This window comes from Gymnoscopelus braueri (genome assembly GCF_963280865.1).
Source record: "Gymnoscopelus braueri genome assembly, chromosome: 6".
NCBI classification, from domain to species: Eukaryota; Metazoa; Chordata; class Actinopteri; order Myctophiformes; family Myctophidae; genus Gymnoscopelus; species Gymnoscopelus braueri.
Genome location: NC_137607.1, coordinates 12,621,601 through 12,638,254, shown reverse-complemented (window position 1 = coordinate 12,638,254; position 16,654 = coordinate 12,621,601). Strand labels below are relative to the sequence as shown.

General features: G+C 48.6%; 1 protein-coding gene across 1 annotated transcript in view; it reads right to left on the bottom strand.

Annotated features, from left to right (window-relative positions):
* Positions 1-363: 363 nt before the first annotated feature.
* nhsa (Nance-Horan syndrome a (congenital cataracts and dental anomalies)) overlaps positions 364-16,654 on the bottom strand; it is a 116,570-nt gene continuing 100,279 nt past the window's right edge. The window contains 8 exon segments of the mRNA XM_080429703.1: positions 364-1,059; positions 1,967-2,096; positions 3,358-5,422; positions 5,958-7,021; positions 7,703-7,834; positions 10,463-10,625; positions 10,627-10,662; positions 14,484-14,537. Coding sequence (XP_080285829.1) covers positions 375-1,059; positions 1,967-2,096; positions 3,358-5,422; positions 5,958-7,021; positions 7,703-7,834; positions 10,463-10,625; positions 10,627-10,662; positions 14,484-14,537 — 4,329 coding nt within the window. The 3' untranslated portion in view covers positions 364-374.

Sequence of the window (16,654 nt, the reverse complement as noted above, 5' to 3'; positions counted from 1 at the left end):
TGAAGCGCTATAAGCCTCGGTTCAAATATCACTCATTACTCATGAATGCTTTTGAGTAGTTTTGCTTGTTTTCTATAAAAACCGTCGAGATCAAACCTCTCTGTGAAAAAGGCTAGAGAACAGCTTAGCAGGTTGGTGGATCGTTTAACCCATTGATACCTGGAACGCATCTGTGTCACTTTAGACGTCTTTGGCTATTCAAAAATAGCAGATATACAAGCTCATAGCGCGGCACCGAGTGCCGCGCTACGAGCTTGTAGATCTGCTATTTTTGAAAAATCGAGGAAAAAAAAAAGTGGGTTTTTTTTTTCAAAAAATTGTTAGGATTTAGAAGACATTTCTAGAATCTTCTCAGGTCTTAATGGGTTAAAGTCCTACGCGAGCGACGGCCGGTGGTCGTCGTGCGGGCTCCCGTCCGAGTTCTCCGTCTCGCCCTCCGAGATGGCCTGCATGGGCGCCGCGTAGATCCGGCCGCGCGCGCCGTAGCGGCTGCTGTTGGCCGGCGGCGGGATCCGGGAGCGGCCCTGTCGGGAGGCGGCGGGCGACCCGTGGTAGACCTTGGGGGAGTAGCTCTCGCCGTTGGCGACCTTAGGGTAGTAGTGGTTGTTGGGGACCAGGTCGGGCATCGCCGGCACCACGGGCGACGAGGAGGGCGACGACTCTTCCGACGACTGGCCCCCGCCGCAGGGACCGTCTCCCGCCGCCGCCAGCCAGTCCGCGGGCGACTTGGGCGCCACGGGGCTCTTGAGGATCTCGGCGGCGGACATGCGGTAGCTGTGCTCCGAGCGGCTGCCCTTCCTCAGCAGCAGCAGCTTGAACTCCTCGTTGGAGGTGCTGGACTTCTTGGCGCTCCGGTAGATGTTGCCGGGGGACTTCTGCTGCTGCTGGCCGGTCGGCGTCATCGGCGAGGAGGCCGGGGAGGAGGCGGCGGGCGCGGCGCCGTTGCCGTTGCCCGGCGGCGGCGGCGTGGCGGGAGCTAGCCCCGGCGACGCGGAGCCGAGGCGGTTCTTGGCGCTCATCTCTCCGGAATCCTTTCGGCCCAACACTTTCCTTTTGGACCTGAGCGGGAAAAGAAAAGGTGAATCTTTGTTTTTTTTTAGAACACGTTTATGATGTACCTCGTCTGTTTTGTCTATGATGTATTGTTATATCGTCGGGTGGAAACCTTGTGTACAAAAAACATTACTTTTCAAGAAATGGAAAAAAGAGCCTGTGATCCAATGGATCCGATGTAGGGATTTAGTGGCTGGTTAATTATTTGCAGTGGTGTAAAGTAACTATTTACTCAAGTACTGTAATTAAGTAAATTTTTGAGGTATTTATACTTTACTGGAGTATTTCCAATTTTCTGTACTTTTACTTCTACTCCACTACATCTCAGAGGCAATTTTTACTCCACTATAATTATTTGAAAACTTTAGTTACTAGTTACTTTGTAGATTTTTATTATTAATACAAAACTAACCACTTCAGAACTATACATTTCGTCCATTTGAAAATAGACGATCTACAAGCTCAGCGCTTGAGATAAGAGCTTGCAGATCTGCTATTTTCAAAAGATTTGTATACATTTGAAAACTTGAAAGGGTACATCCTGCATAATGAGTAATTTTACTTTTGGTACGTTAAGTACAGTACATATTGATACCAATACTTTTGTACTTTTACTCAAGTAAATTTTTTACTCGAGTACATTATTTTTTACTTGTAACAGAGTATTTCTATTGCAGTATTGATACTTTCACTTAAGTAAAAGTGAGTACTTTTCCCACCACTGATTATTTGTAAAACCCACAGACAGACTTAACCACTTCCAACATGACATCCCTAGTGTGGGCATTACATTAAAGGCAAAACAAAACTGACAAAGTAGGCCATTAATTTATGAAATAACATTAAAAAAAATATATGAAATTTGGATATAATAGTGCAAGGTTTCTGCAATCTTTCTGTGGCGTTCACCTACCTGTGTATCATGGCAAACAGGTCCTCGGTGGTCCGTGTTTTGGTGGGGGACAGAAAGACATTGTCATTGTCCTCTGCTGGGGCGTCCTCACTCGGAGGAGGGGACATGGCAGTGTCACTGGCTGTAGATTCTGTTTGAAATGAAGTTCAGTATTGTTTTTAATAATGATATTTAACAACATAATGTAGTAAACTCTCAGCTACCCAATAAAAAAAAGGTTGGGGCCTGATTGACCTTAAGTCTCAATAGTCTGAACCACAAACCAAGGCAGTAATCGTGTAGTCAATCATTGCGTTATCAGTGGCGCTCCAGCCTTTTCATGTCAAGGACCCCCAAAATGATTTGTATTTGGCCGCAGACCCCCATCTCAAAATATTTTGTTCCAAGAACCCCCAGAAGCAAAGATTTGAGTTAAAAATGTTCGCTTTACAAGAATATATAATATATATGTGTGCAAATCTTATATTCAAAGATTTGCACACATTTGAACTCTCAAAAAGAGTAGATCCGTCAAAAAGACGGATCTACAAGCGCGTAGTGCGGCACTCGGTCGTGCTATGAGCTTGTATATCTGCTACTTTTGAATTGTGTAAAATATTGCTTTTCAGCTCAAATCTAAAAATGACACAGATGCGTTCCCGGTCTTAAGGGGTTAAGAATATATCAAGGATTAAAGGATTGTCTCTCCAGTTCTTAGATCTTTACCACTGGCTCCCTGTCTTTCAAAAAATGAATCCTTCAAAGTCGACCATATCACCCATCCCATGACCGAACCATTTATTTTAAAACAAAATTACAGACACCAGAGGGTTAACGATTTCAAAATACTATCGTTAGTTTATAAAACTGTGATGGTTTACTTTACTTAAAAAAAAAATCTATTCTCTTCTATAACATTTTATTTAAAAGTCTCTGCCTTTATGTGTTTAATGTTTTGTGTAAAGCAACTTTGAATGACCTGGTTGATTTGTGCTATACAAATAAACTTGCCTTGCCCTGACGATGTAACTTGTTGTTAACTAGTTGTACGAACGCTTGTTTTCTATTGTTGTATTGTTTATTGGATCTTGTTTAGTCGATACACTTAATTGTTTTAGCTCATGCTCATTTGACTTAGCTATTTTGTCTCATTTGTTTAAGGAAATAGGTAGCTGATATATTGCACTTTTACCTTAGTGCTAGGTATACTCTTGGTTGCTTGTTTTTGCAGAAAATGCACTAAAGACTTCTGGTGATTAGTAGTTTTCGTTCCCTACCTATGTTGAATACACTTATTGTAAGTCGCTTTGGATAAAAGCGTCTGCTAAATGACTGTAATGTAATGTAATGTAATGTACATGGAAATATCAAATACGTCAAGGAGTGAACGTTACAGTAATGCGTTAGATTACCTGTACTGCAGTACTCCTCTCTGTCGGGTGTGGATCCGTCCTTGCTGTCTCGTGAGCCACTGCTGGTGGAAACCCCCGATGACTCGTATCCCATGTCTCTGTCACCAACATCGCCGATCGCTTGTGACGCCTCCGGCTGATAGCCGCAGGCGGGCCCTTTGTCCAGACCGTCACATCTCTCGGCCGCGTCGTCGCGCTGAACGGGAGGAGAGCCCAGAGCGTCGCTCAGACACCACGACGAAGGCTCCTCGTCCGACGGCTCGGGTCTCGGCGGCGCGGAAGAGTCTGACTCAAAGGCGGTCGCTCCTCCGGGGGACAGGGGACGACTCACCTCCGAGTCCTCCAAGGACACCTCTCCTTCCTGGGGGAAGGAGGAGGAGGAGGCCGTCTCGGCGAGGTCTGCGCCGTCGAGGCAGAAATCCTGTTCCGATCTCTTATCTGACTGCAGTCTGAATTCCGTCGCGCTCTCCAGAGCGTCTCCGGGAGCCCGTCCGTCCTGTTTGCTCCTCGCCTCGCTGTGGCACGGCGCCTCGCCATCCGCCACACACGCGGGCGCTTCCTCCGCGAGGAAGAGCGACTCACAGAACTCTGAGGAAGCGCCGTGAGGATACGACCTGCAGAGCTGTGGAGAAGCTTTGAAATCCAGCGACCTGCTGGCGGAGAGCGCGGCGGCCGGGTTCGCGGCGGGACACGCGGCTCCGGCGGCGGCGGTAGCGTCCGCGCCGACTTCGACGCGGCCGCATTCGGGTTCCTTGCTGACGGAGCGGAGCTGGACGGCGTGCAGCACCGTGGGGGTGATGGCCATGAAGCGGACCCCCCCCGACACCTCGGAGGAAGGCGGCGTCGCCGCCTTCTTCTTGGCCGCCACCGTGGGTTTGCTCTGGTGCGGCAGATGCACGTGGTTCCCGTGAACCGACGGCGTCTCGGCGCCGACGTCCTGAAGGGCGCTCAGGTCCAGGTGGGTGGGAGGGACGACGGGCAGCTCCAGGTCCCTCTTGGTCGAGGCGGTGGATCCGCTGGAGGACAGCGAGGAGAGCGACGACTTCCTCTCCGGGACTTTGGGCTTCCTCTTGCCGCCCGGCGGCGACAGCGGGCCGACGGGGAAGAAGGCGGCGGGGGGGAAGCAGGAGGTGGGGGTCTCCGACTGGCTGGAGTAGCCGCTGGACGGGGACGCGAGGCCCGCCAGCTTCTCGGGGGACGCCAGCTTGAACTCCCCCACGCCCTCCACGGAGGAGGAGGGCAGCGAGGGCGTGGTGGCCCCGGAGCCCGACTGCGAGGTCTGCGACTCGGAGCAGCACTCGCCCTGGGACTTGACGCACTCCACCACCGTGGTGCCCGTGGCCGTGCTGGAGTTGGACAGCGAGCGGTACGGGTCGCCGTTGGACTTCGGGTCGTTGAGGAGCCAGAGGTCGGCGTAGTCCGACTGCACGGCCCCTTCGTCCTTGAACGAGCGCGTGTCCATGGAGCCGAACAGGCCCATGCTGTCGGGGAGCTCGGCCCACGCCTCCCCCGACTTCCTGCCCAGGAACAGGGTCTCCGCGTGGCCGTGGCGCCGGCCCCCCCCCGGGGAGGAGCCTCCCGCCAGGTTCAGCTGCAGCTTCCTCTCGACGGCGGACAGGGGCAGCGTCTGCCCGCAGCATATCTTTGGTTCCTTCTGCTCGGGGGAGGTCTGAGATTCTGCTCGGAGGAGGTCTGAGATCTGCCTTAAGGACGAGCTCCTCTGAGGAGGAGAGGGCTTGGCCCGGGGCTTCCTCAGGGAGAGACAGCGCCGGCTGAGGGTGTCCATGCTCATGCCGCCCAGGTCGGGGGTGTGGCTGCAGTCGTCGTGGCCGGCGGCCGCGTCGTAGTGGTTGTACGCGAAGCTTCTGCTCTCCTTGAGACCGCAGTCAAAGTGCATGGAGGTGTAGTACCCCTCGGTGTCCACCGAGTAGTGCGAGACGGCGTCCGCCTTCTCCGAGCGCGACGGCGTGGTGTCGGAGTAGCTGCTCTCGTAGGTGGCCATGCTGGCGAAGCTGGGGCAGCCCAGGCTGCCCTCCGCCTCCCGGCTGGGCTCGGGGCTGAAGTCCTGGGGGCGGGGCGGGTCACAATTATTACATAATCGTGTAATCGCAATTATTTGAGATGATCGTCATAATCGTCTCCATGTTGAAAAGGTTTCACACATTTTCAAATATTAAAAATAGCAGAAATAGCAGATCTACAAGCTTACAACGCGTCACTTGTGCAGATATGACAAATAACTTAAAAATACAAAGAAATTATTGACATATTTAAAAATATTATACAGTTAAAAAAACAGAAATAGCAGATCTACAAGCTTACAACGCGTCACGAAGTGACGCGTTGTAAGCTTGTAGATCTGCTATTTCTTGTAGATCTGCTATTTCATAAATATGTCAATAATTTCTTTGTATTTTTAAGTTATTTGTCATATCTGCACTGTGCAATTTTTGATTACGAAGCCTAAAAGGCAAACAGAAAAAAATTAAAGTATTCATAAGTTCCAATGTTCAACGCCAAACACACAATTAAATCGTTAATTGCAATCATTTGCCTGACAATTAATCGTCAACTTAAATGTGTAATCGTGACATCCATACCTGGGGGCGGGGCGGGTCCGGGTGCGGGTAGCTCCACTCGCCGTCGCTGGCCGCGCTCGCGCCGGCGTCCTCCAGCAGGTCCATGGCGGCGGAGGAGAAGGAGCCCGCCCGCCGGGTCCTCATGCCGCCGTGGTAGGGGTCGTCGTTGGCGCCGAGGAGGAGGTGCGCTCCAGCGGCGTTCAGCGACAGCTCCGAGTCGCAGTGGGAGGAGCCGGTGAGCGGCGAGGGCGAGGCGGGGCACGGGGGCAGCATGGTCTCGGAGGTCTGCGAGGGGCACGTGGAGCTGCTGCCGCTCCAGTTCCCGCTGGACGACTGGTGGTCGTCCTTGTGGTCCATCATCATCATCATCTGGCCCACCAGGTGGACCCCGCCGGCCTGCCCGGAGACGGAGGAGTGCACGGGGCTGCTGAAGGTGTCCGAGCTGGACGAGATCTCGCAGCTCCCCATCATGTCGGCCGCTCCCCCCCGGCCCAGAGGCAGACGCGACCGGCCCCTCTCCATCCAGCCGCCGTGCTCCGGCTGGCGGGCTCCGTGGGGCGCCGCCTGGTCGTCCGTGCTCCCGTCCTCGTCCTTCAGCTCGGCGGGGACGCCGGACAGGAAGTCGTCCTCCGCGTCGAAGCGGGACAGCTCCTCGTCGTCTTCGTCGTCGCTGTTGTTGTCGTCGCGCCGCAGTCGGGACTCGTCGGCCGCCAGGCGCCCGCCGCCGCTGCCCTCTCGGGGCAGGCTCCGGGATCGCAGGCGCAGCGCGCCCGCCGCCGCCGCCGTGCCGTTGAACATGGTGGCGTCCCCGGGCGTCAGGGAGGAGATGTTGCCCGCGGAGTAGGACAGGGACAGGGGCAGGGACAGGGAGGCTCCCTGCAGGAGGCCTCTCTGGGCTCGGATCCTCCTCCGAGAAGGAGCCCCGCCGCCGCCGGAGGAGGAGGGGTTCAGGAAGTCCTCCGTCTGGCAGCCGGAGTCCTTGGTGCTGCTGAGCCGGCTGGCCAGGTCCTCGCTGCAGGCCGTGGTGTCCAGGCTGGCATGGACGATCACCGTCCGCTCTCCGGAGCCAGGAGAGTCATCAGAGTCTGGACCCAGGACAGAGGAAAGAGTGAATAAAAAAACATAAAGCACCACCAGTCCCTAAATCTGGAGAGGCCATAACTTGTGCAATCTGAGAGATGCGCTCTATTTCACCTTACTTAGTGTTAAAGGGATAGACTCTTTGTGTCTCCTACCGGAACGGCTGCCAGTCATCAAATGATTTGGGCTTAGGAATGCGACAAAAAAAATAAAAAATCCATGAATTCAAGTCTCCATGGGGTGACTAATCAATAGAGAAAAAAAACATTTTGGGGTGAACTATCCCTTTAAAGTCAGGAAGACACTATTTTGTTTTGAAGATTTTAGAGAGAAGATTTTTAGAGACAATTGATTGACCCACTATAGAATGTACGTAAGTGAATGTCTTCTGTTTATTGAGGGTCGTTTTCTAACAGAAGTAAGGAACATTTTGATCAAGAAGTGAATTATCTAGAAATGAAATATCTCAAAGTCACTCCGCCTACATATCAAGGTTGTGCACTCTGCGTATGTCACATAATGCTTATAAAAAATGTAAATAACATGTCACACGTACTGTACCACCTCCACAAGCATTCACAAACACCCAGACAATAATACCTATACATTCCAGTGTGAGTGTCAGACTGTCAGATAGCATATCATATCACGTGTGTGTCGGTTGACATACATACATACATACATACCTAAGTCTCGCTGCACCTGTCTGGGAATGCCGGCCACGGTCTTCCGCCTCCTCAGCTTCCGTCTCCTCTGAAGCACCGACTGCGAGTGGACCAGCGAGCAGCGGACACTGGCGTCTCTGTCAAAGCCCAGCCCTGCGAAAAAGGGACACAAGGGGGACATCTGAGGACGCTTTGTTTCAGACCGGCGGATCGACTGCCACCCCACCATTCCCTCTCGGGTTCAAGAGGGGGAAACCCCCGTTGACGGTAAAGTCTGTTGAGGTGATACGATAGATTCCTCGCACAGTAAATTCCTCAGTGCGAATTTAACTGTGTGTAACTCTGCGAGCGTACAAATGTAACCGAATTACATTTACACAGCTCTCAAGAGTTCAATTAAGAATTTAGCGGTGTAGCGGTTAATGATGGCAAATATCCGGCATAATGAGTCACTGCCACAATCAAAAGGCAGAGAAAAAGCCTAGCCTTGACTCATTATGCACTCATCTGAACAGGATGCCTTGGACGTCTGAATTGCATGTTCAACGTGCACACAGCAAAATCCGAAAACGGATTTAAACTCACCGAGTTAAATGAACACTTTGGATTGTTTTCCTTTCCGTATAGATAGAATACAAGGAAATCAAGACAAAGACAAGCGATATATACCCTGGTAGAAGACCTCACAAACAGAAAACGCTCACACGGTATATTCAGCAAAGCAGCGCTGTCCCGCATGCCGATCTATCTATCCAGCTTGGAAGACACATATCTGTCCTCTTACCTTCCTCCACCCTCTCTCTCTCCCTCTCTCTCTCTCTCTCTGGCCGAGGCAGAGCTGTGAATGTTTGTCCTTTCTTTCTTGTTTATGATGAATCCCCCTCGCAGCGCTCCATGACTAGCATGTGATCGGAGTGGAGCGGAGGCCAGGCTTTCTCCAGCACCCCCAAGGATAAATGACTGCACTTTTCTTTGAACAAATGTTTCTCAACTCATCTCTGACTCAAACCACGGCCCGGTGGGACAGACAGACCTCCTTTGACTCAGTGTGGGAGTGGGAGTTAAGTAAGAATCGGGGGCCAGGCCAGCTCGGATGGGGACTAATTGGCATTCATGTGGCAGCACCTTGCCTCTCTCTGCAGCCCGCGGACACACACACAGAAAGCGTCCAACCATCGGGAAGTTAATTGGGGCACAAAGCATGACTTGCACATTCAGAGTGGAACTCTCCCAGACAATGTTAACACAGTATGTTATGCCTTTTTTTTTTTGCACTAGTTTAAGCTTCTTGTTAGCAATGGAGGTCTGTAGATTAAATTAGTTGAGGGCTGAATAGCAACAAATCTGCCTCTAATAGTTCGGTTCAGTTCTGTGTGGGACTGGGAACAATACAGCAATTAGAAATTCTTTAAAAAAAAATCCTTTAAAGGGTCTTGCAAGTTATGTGTTTTTGTGAACATAAGACATTTTTTTGTTAAAAGGTTATAGTGCCATATTCTGATAGTAACTCTGATAGCTCTATTTTACTTGTTTATCCTTTAACCCGGTGTGAGTTCTCTCTCCTGACTGGATAAGATTGGTATCCTGACCTGAAAATGTATTTTCCGTTTATTAAAGAGCTGGAGAGACAGGGAGACTCCTGTTACTGAACAAACACTCTATAGCAATGATTACTATCAGAATATAGAGCTATTTAACACTTATTTTAACAAATAAATATCACACCCCCTTTAACAGTAATAGGAGTAACAGTGCTAAGCCTAAGCCTATATAGGTGAAGGTCCCCTAACCTTTCTCTGAACCACACTTGCTGAAGGAAACCGCTCAAACCTGTATTTAATCTCCAGCGAAAGATCGGGTGGGAGTATTGTCTGTTATCAAGTCAGCAGATAAACACGTCTGAAGATTAGAGGAGAGACACATCCGAAAAACAACTTGAACCACTTAGCCCATTCAAACCGGGAACGCATCTCCGTCATTTTTAGATTTCTTTGGCTATTCAGAAATAGCAGATATACAAGCTCATAGCGTGGCACCGAGTGTCGCTCTTTGAGCTATGAACTATTGAGCTATTCGACTATGAATTGGTTAGCAAGGACCTCAATGGAAACCAGACCGCAAGGACTTTTTTGAACTGACCTTTTAGACAAAGTATTTTAAATGTAACTGTGCTGTTTTAAATTTTTTACCTGATAAAATATTCAATCAATCAATCAAAGCTTGTAGATCTGCTTTTTTTTTTTCTTTAATCGTGGAAGATTTGTGCAAATCTTATATATATATTTTTCAAAGTGAACATTTGCAACTCAAATCTTTGCTTCTGGGGATTCTACAAAATGTCTTCTAAATCCTAACAGTTTTTGTAAAAAACTTATGTTGCTATATCGGTGGTTCTCAAACTTTTTTCATGCCAAGGACCCCCAACTCAAAATATTTACTTTGCTTCTGGTTCCCCAGAAGCAAAGTTTTGAGATGAAAATGTTCACTTTAAAGATTTGCACAAATCTTCATGAAAAAAAAAATCAGATCTACAAGTAGCTTGTCTATAAGCTCGAAACACAGTGCGAAGCGACGCGTTTTGAGCTTGTAGATTTGCCCCTTTTGATACTAGCGTTTATCCCCAGGACCCCCAATCTACACTGTAAAATCCTCAGTGTCCATTTAACTCGGAGAGTGTAGAAATGGAACCAAAACGGACCCGGTACAGACCCCCAGAAGGGTCCATTTGGACCATTCATTGGGTGGACCCCCATGTTGAGTATTAGTGTTGTCATTATTTACCAGTGACGTTAATGGGGATGACACAGGAGGTGACGACCTGGGAGTGGTTCTTCATCCTCTCCTCGGGGGTGGGCAGCGGGAGGGCTCTGGTCCAGTTGGTCTGCTTGTCCAGGGTGGAGGGGACGTTGGGGACGGGACACTTAGAGCGCTGACCCAGGGGGGGGGGACACCGCCTCGCCGTCCGAGTCAGTGGGGAGAGCCTGGAGGAACACATGGGGGGGGGGGGGGGGAGCACCGTTAAAGTTAGGAGGGATTAGCGTAACATGAGAGGAATTAAGAATTAAATGGTTAAAAGTTGTCAAAGCTCAGCTTAGGAGAGGGCGTGTGTGTGTGTGTGTGTGTGTGTGTGTGTGTGTGTGTGTGTGTGTGTGTGTGTGTGTGTGTGTGTGTGTGTGTGTGTGTGTGTGTGTGTGTGTGTGTGTGTGTGTGTGTGTGTGTGTGTGTGTGTGTGTGTGTGTGTGTGTGTGTTCAAGACCAAAGGGTGCATAAAACCAATGATCACTTCAAACGTATGACAACATTAGATCCAAACTCGTCAAATGACTGCCTCGTTAAAAGTGATTTTCCTTAATACACAGTTTACATTCTTAGGTTGTCCTTTACGAGTGTTGAAGCTAATGTTGTTGTTGTTATAAGGTTTGTCAGTGTACACACACACAGACACACACACAGACACACAGACAGACACACACACACACACACACACACGCACGGACGCACACGCACACGCACACACACACACACACACACACACACACACACACACACACACACAGGGGCTGAGTTTGAAATCCACACACACTACATTTCACACAATGCATCACGACACCATAACAATAAGCATGCCAGAGTGAGGAACCTCGGAGATGTCAAAGAAACATCCAGAAAGGTGAAGATTTCATGCATGGCAAAATACTAACAAATATAGAACAATACCCCCGGGAAAGAGAAACAAAAGAAACATGAGGGAAAAAAAGAGAAAGATGTTTGTTAACCACATATACACACTCAAATCTGGAATGTAAATGTAAGTGTTAAAACGCATCCTGAGGGTCCATTTCCACATTCCCAGAGTTAACTGAACACTCCAGCTTTTACTGTGTGTGTGTCCTCCCGTAGCCAGGTCGTTAAACATTGGACCATCACGCTGACTGTAATACCTCCTGTCTGACTGCATGTCATAACTCCATAACTTACATGTCAACCAGAAGCTCTACAACAACACACGCCAAACCCTTTGACGAGCGGCATAAACAATAATTTGTACAGTCGGTCGGACACGCCTGACAAACTCTTGACTCATGCATGGACAATGAATGACATCCACGTAACTTCACAACAACATAATAAGCTCTCTCTCTCTCTCTCTCCGTCTCTCTCTCTGTCTCTCTTTCTCTCAGTACTTGAAAGATAACGGCATTCCTCTGAATAACAGCTTCAGCATCATCAAGTCAAAAACCCTTGTAAATCATGCTGAACAATGCCCAAAAAACAAAGCTCTGGAAAATAGCCGATCTACAAGCTCACAACACGTCGCAGCGCGACGTGTTGTGAGCTTGTAGATCTGCTATTTCCCCCCCCCCGTGCCAGTGACACCGGCGCCAACAACAAGGACGAAGTACATAAACCAAAGTCTCTTACGGGCTTCCACGGCTCCAGAGGAAGAACTTCGCTCCAACAACGACCGCCGGCCAAAAGAAAAAAAGCGAGAGGAGCAGCACAAACGGTCCTCCCGATCGGGGCCAAGAAAAAAGTCTCTCCTACTTGGCGCATGGCAACAGATTCTCCCTCCTAGAACTATAACTTACCCGGCCGGTGAATGCAATGTGCTTTAAGAAGCCCTGTCGTCTCCCCACTCTTCATTCCCGGCAGCGGCAGGCAGGGTGAAACTGAGAGCCGATTCTCAAGGCTTGAACCGGTTCCCACCTCCCTCCTCCTCCTCCTCCTCCTCCTCCGCGACGCCCCGACCTCGCACCCACCCCACCCTCTCCTCCCTCCCCAGTTAAAAGACAGAGGGCTCTCCAGCTCTTTGTGTTCCTCTGTGATTCCCAGCGGACCAAACGGGGGCCGTGACTGAACGCTGGCCACAAAGGGAGAAGGAAAGGGCCTGGTCTCCCTGGAAACTTCTCTACCCTCAAGTAGTTAAAAAAAAAAAGAAAAAAAAATCAAAAGGGAGTGTGTTTACAGCTGATTTTGTTTTTAGAATAGAGCAACACACATTGGTTTTTAGGAGTGACTGACTCACTGGGGGATGAGAGAGAGAGAGAGAGAGAGAGAGAGAGAGAGAGAGAGAGAGAGGGGGGGGAGAGAGAGGGGAGGAAGAGAGAGAAAGAGAGAGACAGAAAGACAGACAGAGAGGGGAGTGGTTGAGAGAGAGATAGAGATAGAGAGACACACACAGCGAGAGAGAGAGCTAGAGAGAGGGGGGACTATAGAGTAGTGACATGCACAAATAGAGAGAGTATAGGCGGGGTCAAGTGAAAATGAAACAGCAGTGTTTTGGGGTTCGTGACCCCCACCCAAAAAAACTCCCACCACCCCCCACCCACCCAAAGGCTATTTTCACCCCTGGGGGGCGACCCCGTGGCGACGAGCAATGACGTCATACACGAGGAACCAAACCGTGATGCGAATGTGAGGGCTACTTTCACTCTGAGAGCATGCTAATAATGGACCCTTAAGGTATAGTTCTCCCCCCAACAGCGTACTGTACGGATGGAGACTTCAGGCTGTGTCCAGAGCTCTCTTTCAGGGACTGTGTGCAGTTTTTAGGGGGAAACCACAGCGTACAGAGCAAGGGATCCTGGGTAATCACAGGCAGCGGCTCCGCGGAACGAACGGACCCCTATCATTATAGAGAGAGCCTTGCTAACGGATGCACGCACACACACACACACACACACACACGCGCACGCACACGCACACGCACACACACGCGCACACACACACACGCACGCGCGCACGCACGCGCGCTCACACACACACACACACACACACACACACACACACACACACACACACACACAGTCACACACGCACACACACATTCCACACATACTGAGAAGTGGACTATTTCAGAAACCCGGCCCTCAACATCAACACGAGCTGCAGAAATGAATAAACAAGGAGGCTGAATCTGAATTGATTGCGTTCAACCACTTAAAAGCCTCATGAACTGTTGTACGGCGAACGGTGAAAATAGCAGATCTACAAGCTCACAATGCATCGCAATGCAAGGCATTGTGCACTTCAGCTATTCTTTATTTCATGCATTTACAAAAAAAAAGATAGCATTGATGTCAAGATGAAGGACAGGAAACAGGGAGAGATAGATGGGGCGTGACACGCAGCATATGTCGTCGGGATTGGGATTCAAACCCGCGACACGCCGTCAGGCATTAGGGCCTATATGTGGTATGGGCCTGGACCGCTGGGCCAGCGCAGCGGGCGCCCTATTTTATGCATATAAAAAATACATATGTTGAACGTGTCTCAACTACATTCCCAAAATAGGGAGAGCAGGTTTAAAGTGGTCGGGAGCGTACCTATGTTCCCTCAAAACTAACCCTAACGCTAACCCCAACCCTAATCCTAAACTGAACATAGGGCTGAGGGAACATGGGGCTGAGGGAACATAGGACTGAGGGAACAAAGGGCTGAGGGAACATAGGCATGACCCCAAGTGGTCAAGTCATTTGCGTTCACGTGTGGGGTTTGAATATCAACGGATGGGTGGGCCGGTGCAACCCGCCTGCCCGGGTAACCGGGTTAGTTCTGGGTTTCACTACAACCGATATACATGTCGAAATGCTGAGTAGCATTTGAAAAAAAAATATGAAACAACAGAAAAGTACAGTATATGCTTCATAAAGATTAGGAGGGTTAAAACAAAGGAAGAACAAAGACAAGAAGAAACAGCAAAGAAGAACCGAATCTTCCCAGAGTGGCGGACGGTTTGTTTGTTAGAACAAACATACAAGGAGCAAAAGGAGTGAGGAACGGGAGGGAGGGGGGACAATACCTTTCTGCTGAAGGGAGAGAAGTGACAACATTCGGTGGGGGAGGAGCGGTCACACTACAGGGTTCAAAACAAAACAAAAAGGGACAAAAAAACAACTCAAATGAACAATGGATTCAAACAAAACACGGGGACAATGTAATGACAACACACAGCAGAACATAAACTGAGGTGAATTCAGGTGACAGGGAATCTGATGACAGGGAAATGATGATGATGACGACATGACCGATCATGATCGATGACCTGAGGGAATTATCGGTCCAAATGAATTCCTCTGAGGCTGCTGCCACTAAAAACAAGGTCATTTTTTAAGGTTAATCCCCTAAACAATGCTCTTCTATGAAGGGTTAAAGACGATTAATCCAGACCTGCTTTGGATTGAATACAATTAAAATAAAAAACGCTGGGTGTGGTCAACACAGGAAACACATGAAGTGCATGCTACATCCAAACACGTTCCATGTCTCTGGTCAAATTCCAACACTCAAATGTCTGCCTCCGTTCTCCATCATGGCGGTGTTACAGAGACATTTGTGACCTTCTGAAGTATGTGACCACTTCACATGACGTCAATGGCCCGAAGTAAACCACTGCTGTTTGTTGTGATTATACACACATCACAAGCACTTTATGAATTGAAAAGGAGTTCATAATATATACAATACTGCTTGTACTAAATGTTGAAAAAGTAGCCATGTGCAGTAATATAGAACATTTAGATGCATCAAGATGCATCGTAGAAACGAATCGTTAACAGGTGAATCTTTATCAAATGGAATCGTGAGGCCAGTGATGAGGCACGCCTCTATTTGGCAGGCCACCAATTTCACTGTAACACCGCTATGCTGGATGAGTGTTGGAATGAGTCTCCTGTTTACCTGTGTTTGTGTTAACTGTGTTAACGTTAGCTGTGTTGCAGCATCTCTCACAGCATCCTCTGGCTGCTTGAGGAGGGACAAATATATGTTTCACTCAAAGGTTACATAGATTAATACCTGTCCTGGACTGCATTCATTGCTTGTCCATACGGAAGACAACCAAACTAGATTGTTTTGTTCTTTTTAAGGCTTGAATTATTAGTTCTTCCCCCATCCAAATGTGAAAAAGAAAACCCTCATCACTCTGAAATAGGCCTACAAAGCTGGAATTATAAGAAGAAACAAGAATCACAATTCAAGCCGTTTCCCCTTTAGTTTAAGTGGAGAGTTTAGGCAATTATGCAAAACAAATCAACACCGTGATGTCTGTCAACTACATGTTTAAAAGCACAGATGAAGGAATTTTAAGGATTAAAAATGTCGGCTAGCTGTCATTTGACATGTCATTTTGTTAAGTACTGTATACAGACAGACCTTCACACATCTTAGCTCAACCAGGAACAACAACGTAGCAATACGTACAATGTTTCTATGAACTATTTCAGTTTTTGAGCTTTTAACACACCAGTGATTCAACACACCAAACAGTTTCACCGTTAGACCCTAGAGTGGTTGGACCAACATTCTAGGTTAACTGATCTGATCTGAAGCCGATTCTACAAATGTCTTCTAAATCCCAACAGTTTCTTTTTTTAAACGTATGTTTCTATATCAGTGGTTCCCAAACTTTTTCATAAATGTCAAGGACCCCCCAAATTGATATGTATTTGGCCGTGGACCCCCCATCTCAAAATGTTTTGTTCCAGGGACCCCCCAAAAGCAAAGATTTGAGTTTGCTTTAAAAATATATATATATATTCACAGATTTGCACACATTTTCATTTTTTTTCTAAAATAGCAGATCTACAAGCTCATAGTGCGGCACTCGGTGCCGCGCTATGAGCTTGTATATCTGCTATTTTTGAATAGCCAAAGTGTAAAATAATTATTTTTTAGCTCAAATCTAAAAATGACACAGATGCGTTCCTGGTCTTAATGGGTTAAGGGACTTTCTTGCCCTGAATTCAGACTCTCAGGCAGCACTGTCTCCCAGGCTGTGCACCGCCCCCCCCCCCCCAAAACAAGATCAACCAGTTTAGGCTAGAGATGGTTACGGGTTAGGTTAGGGTCTATCAATCCTATACCTGAAGGAGTTGGGATTATGCCTGAGAGATACAACTCAAGGCAAAAAAAAAGTCCCCTGTGCACCCTGCTCACAACCACACCATGTTCCACATGTTCAACAACAGACAA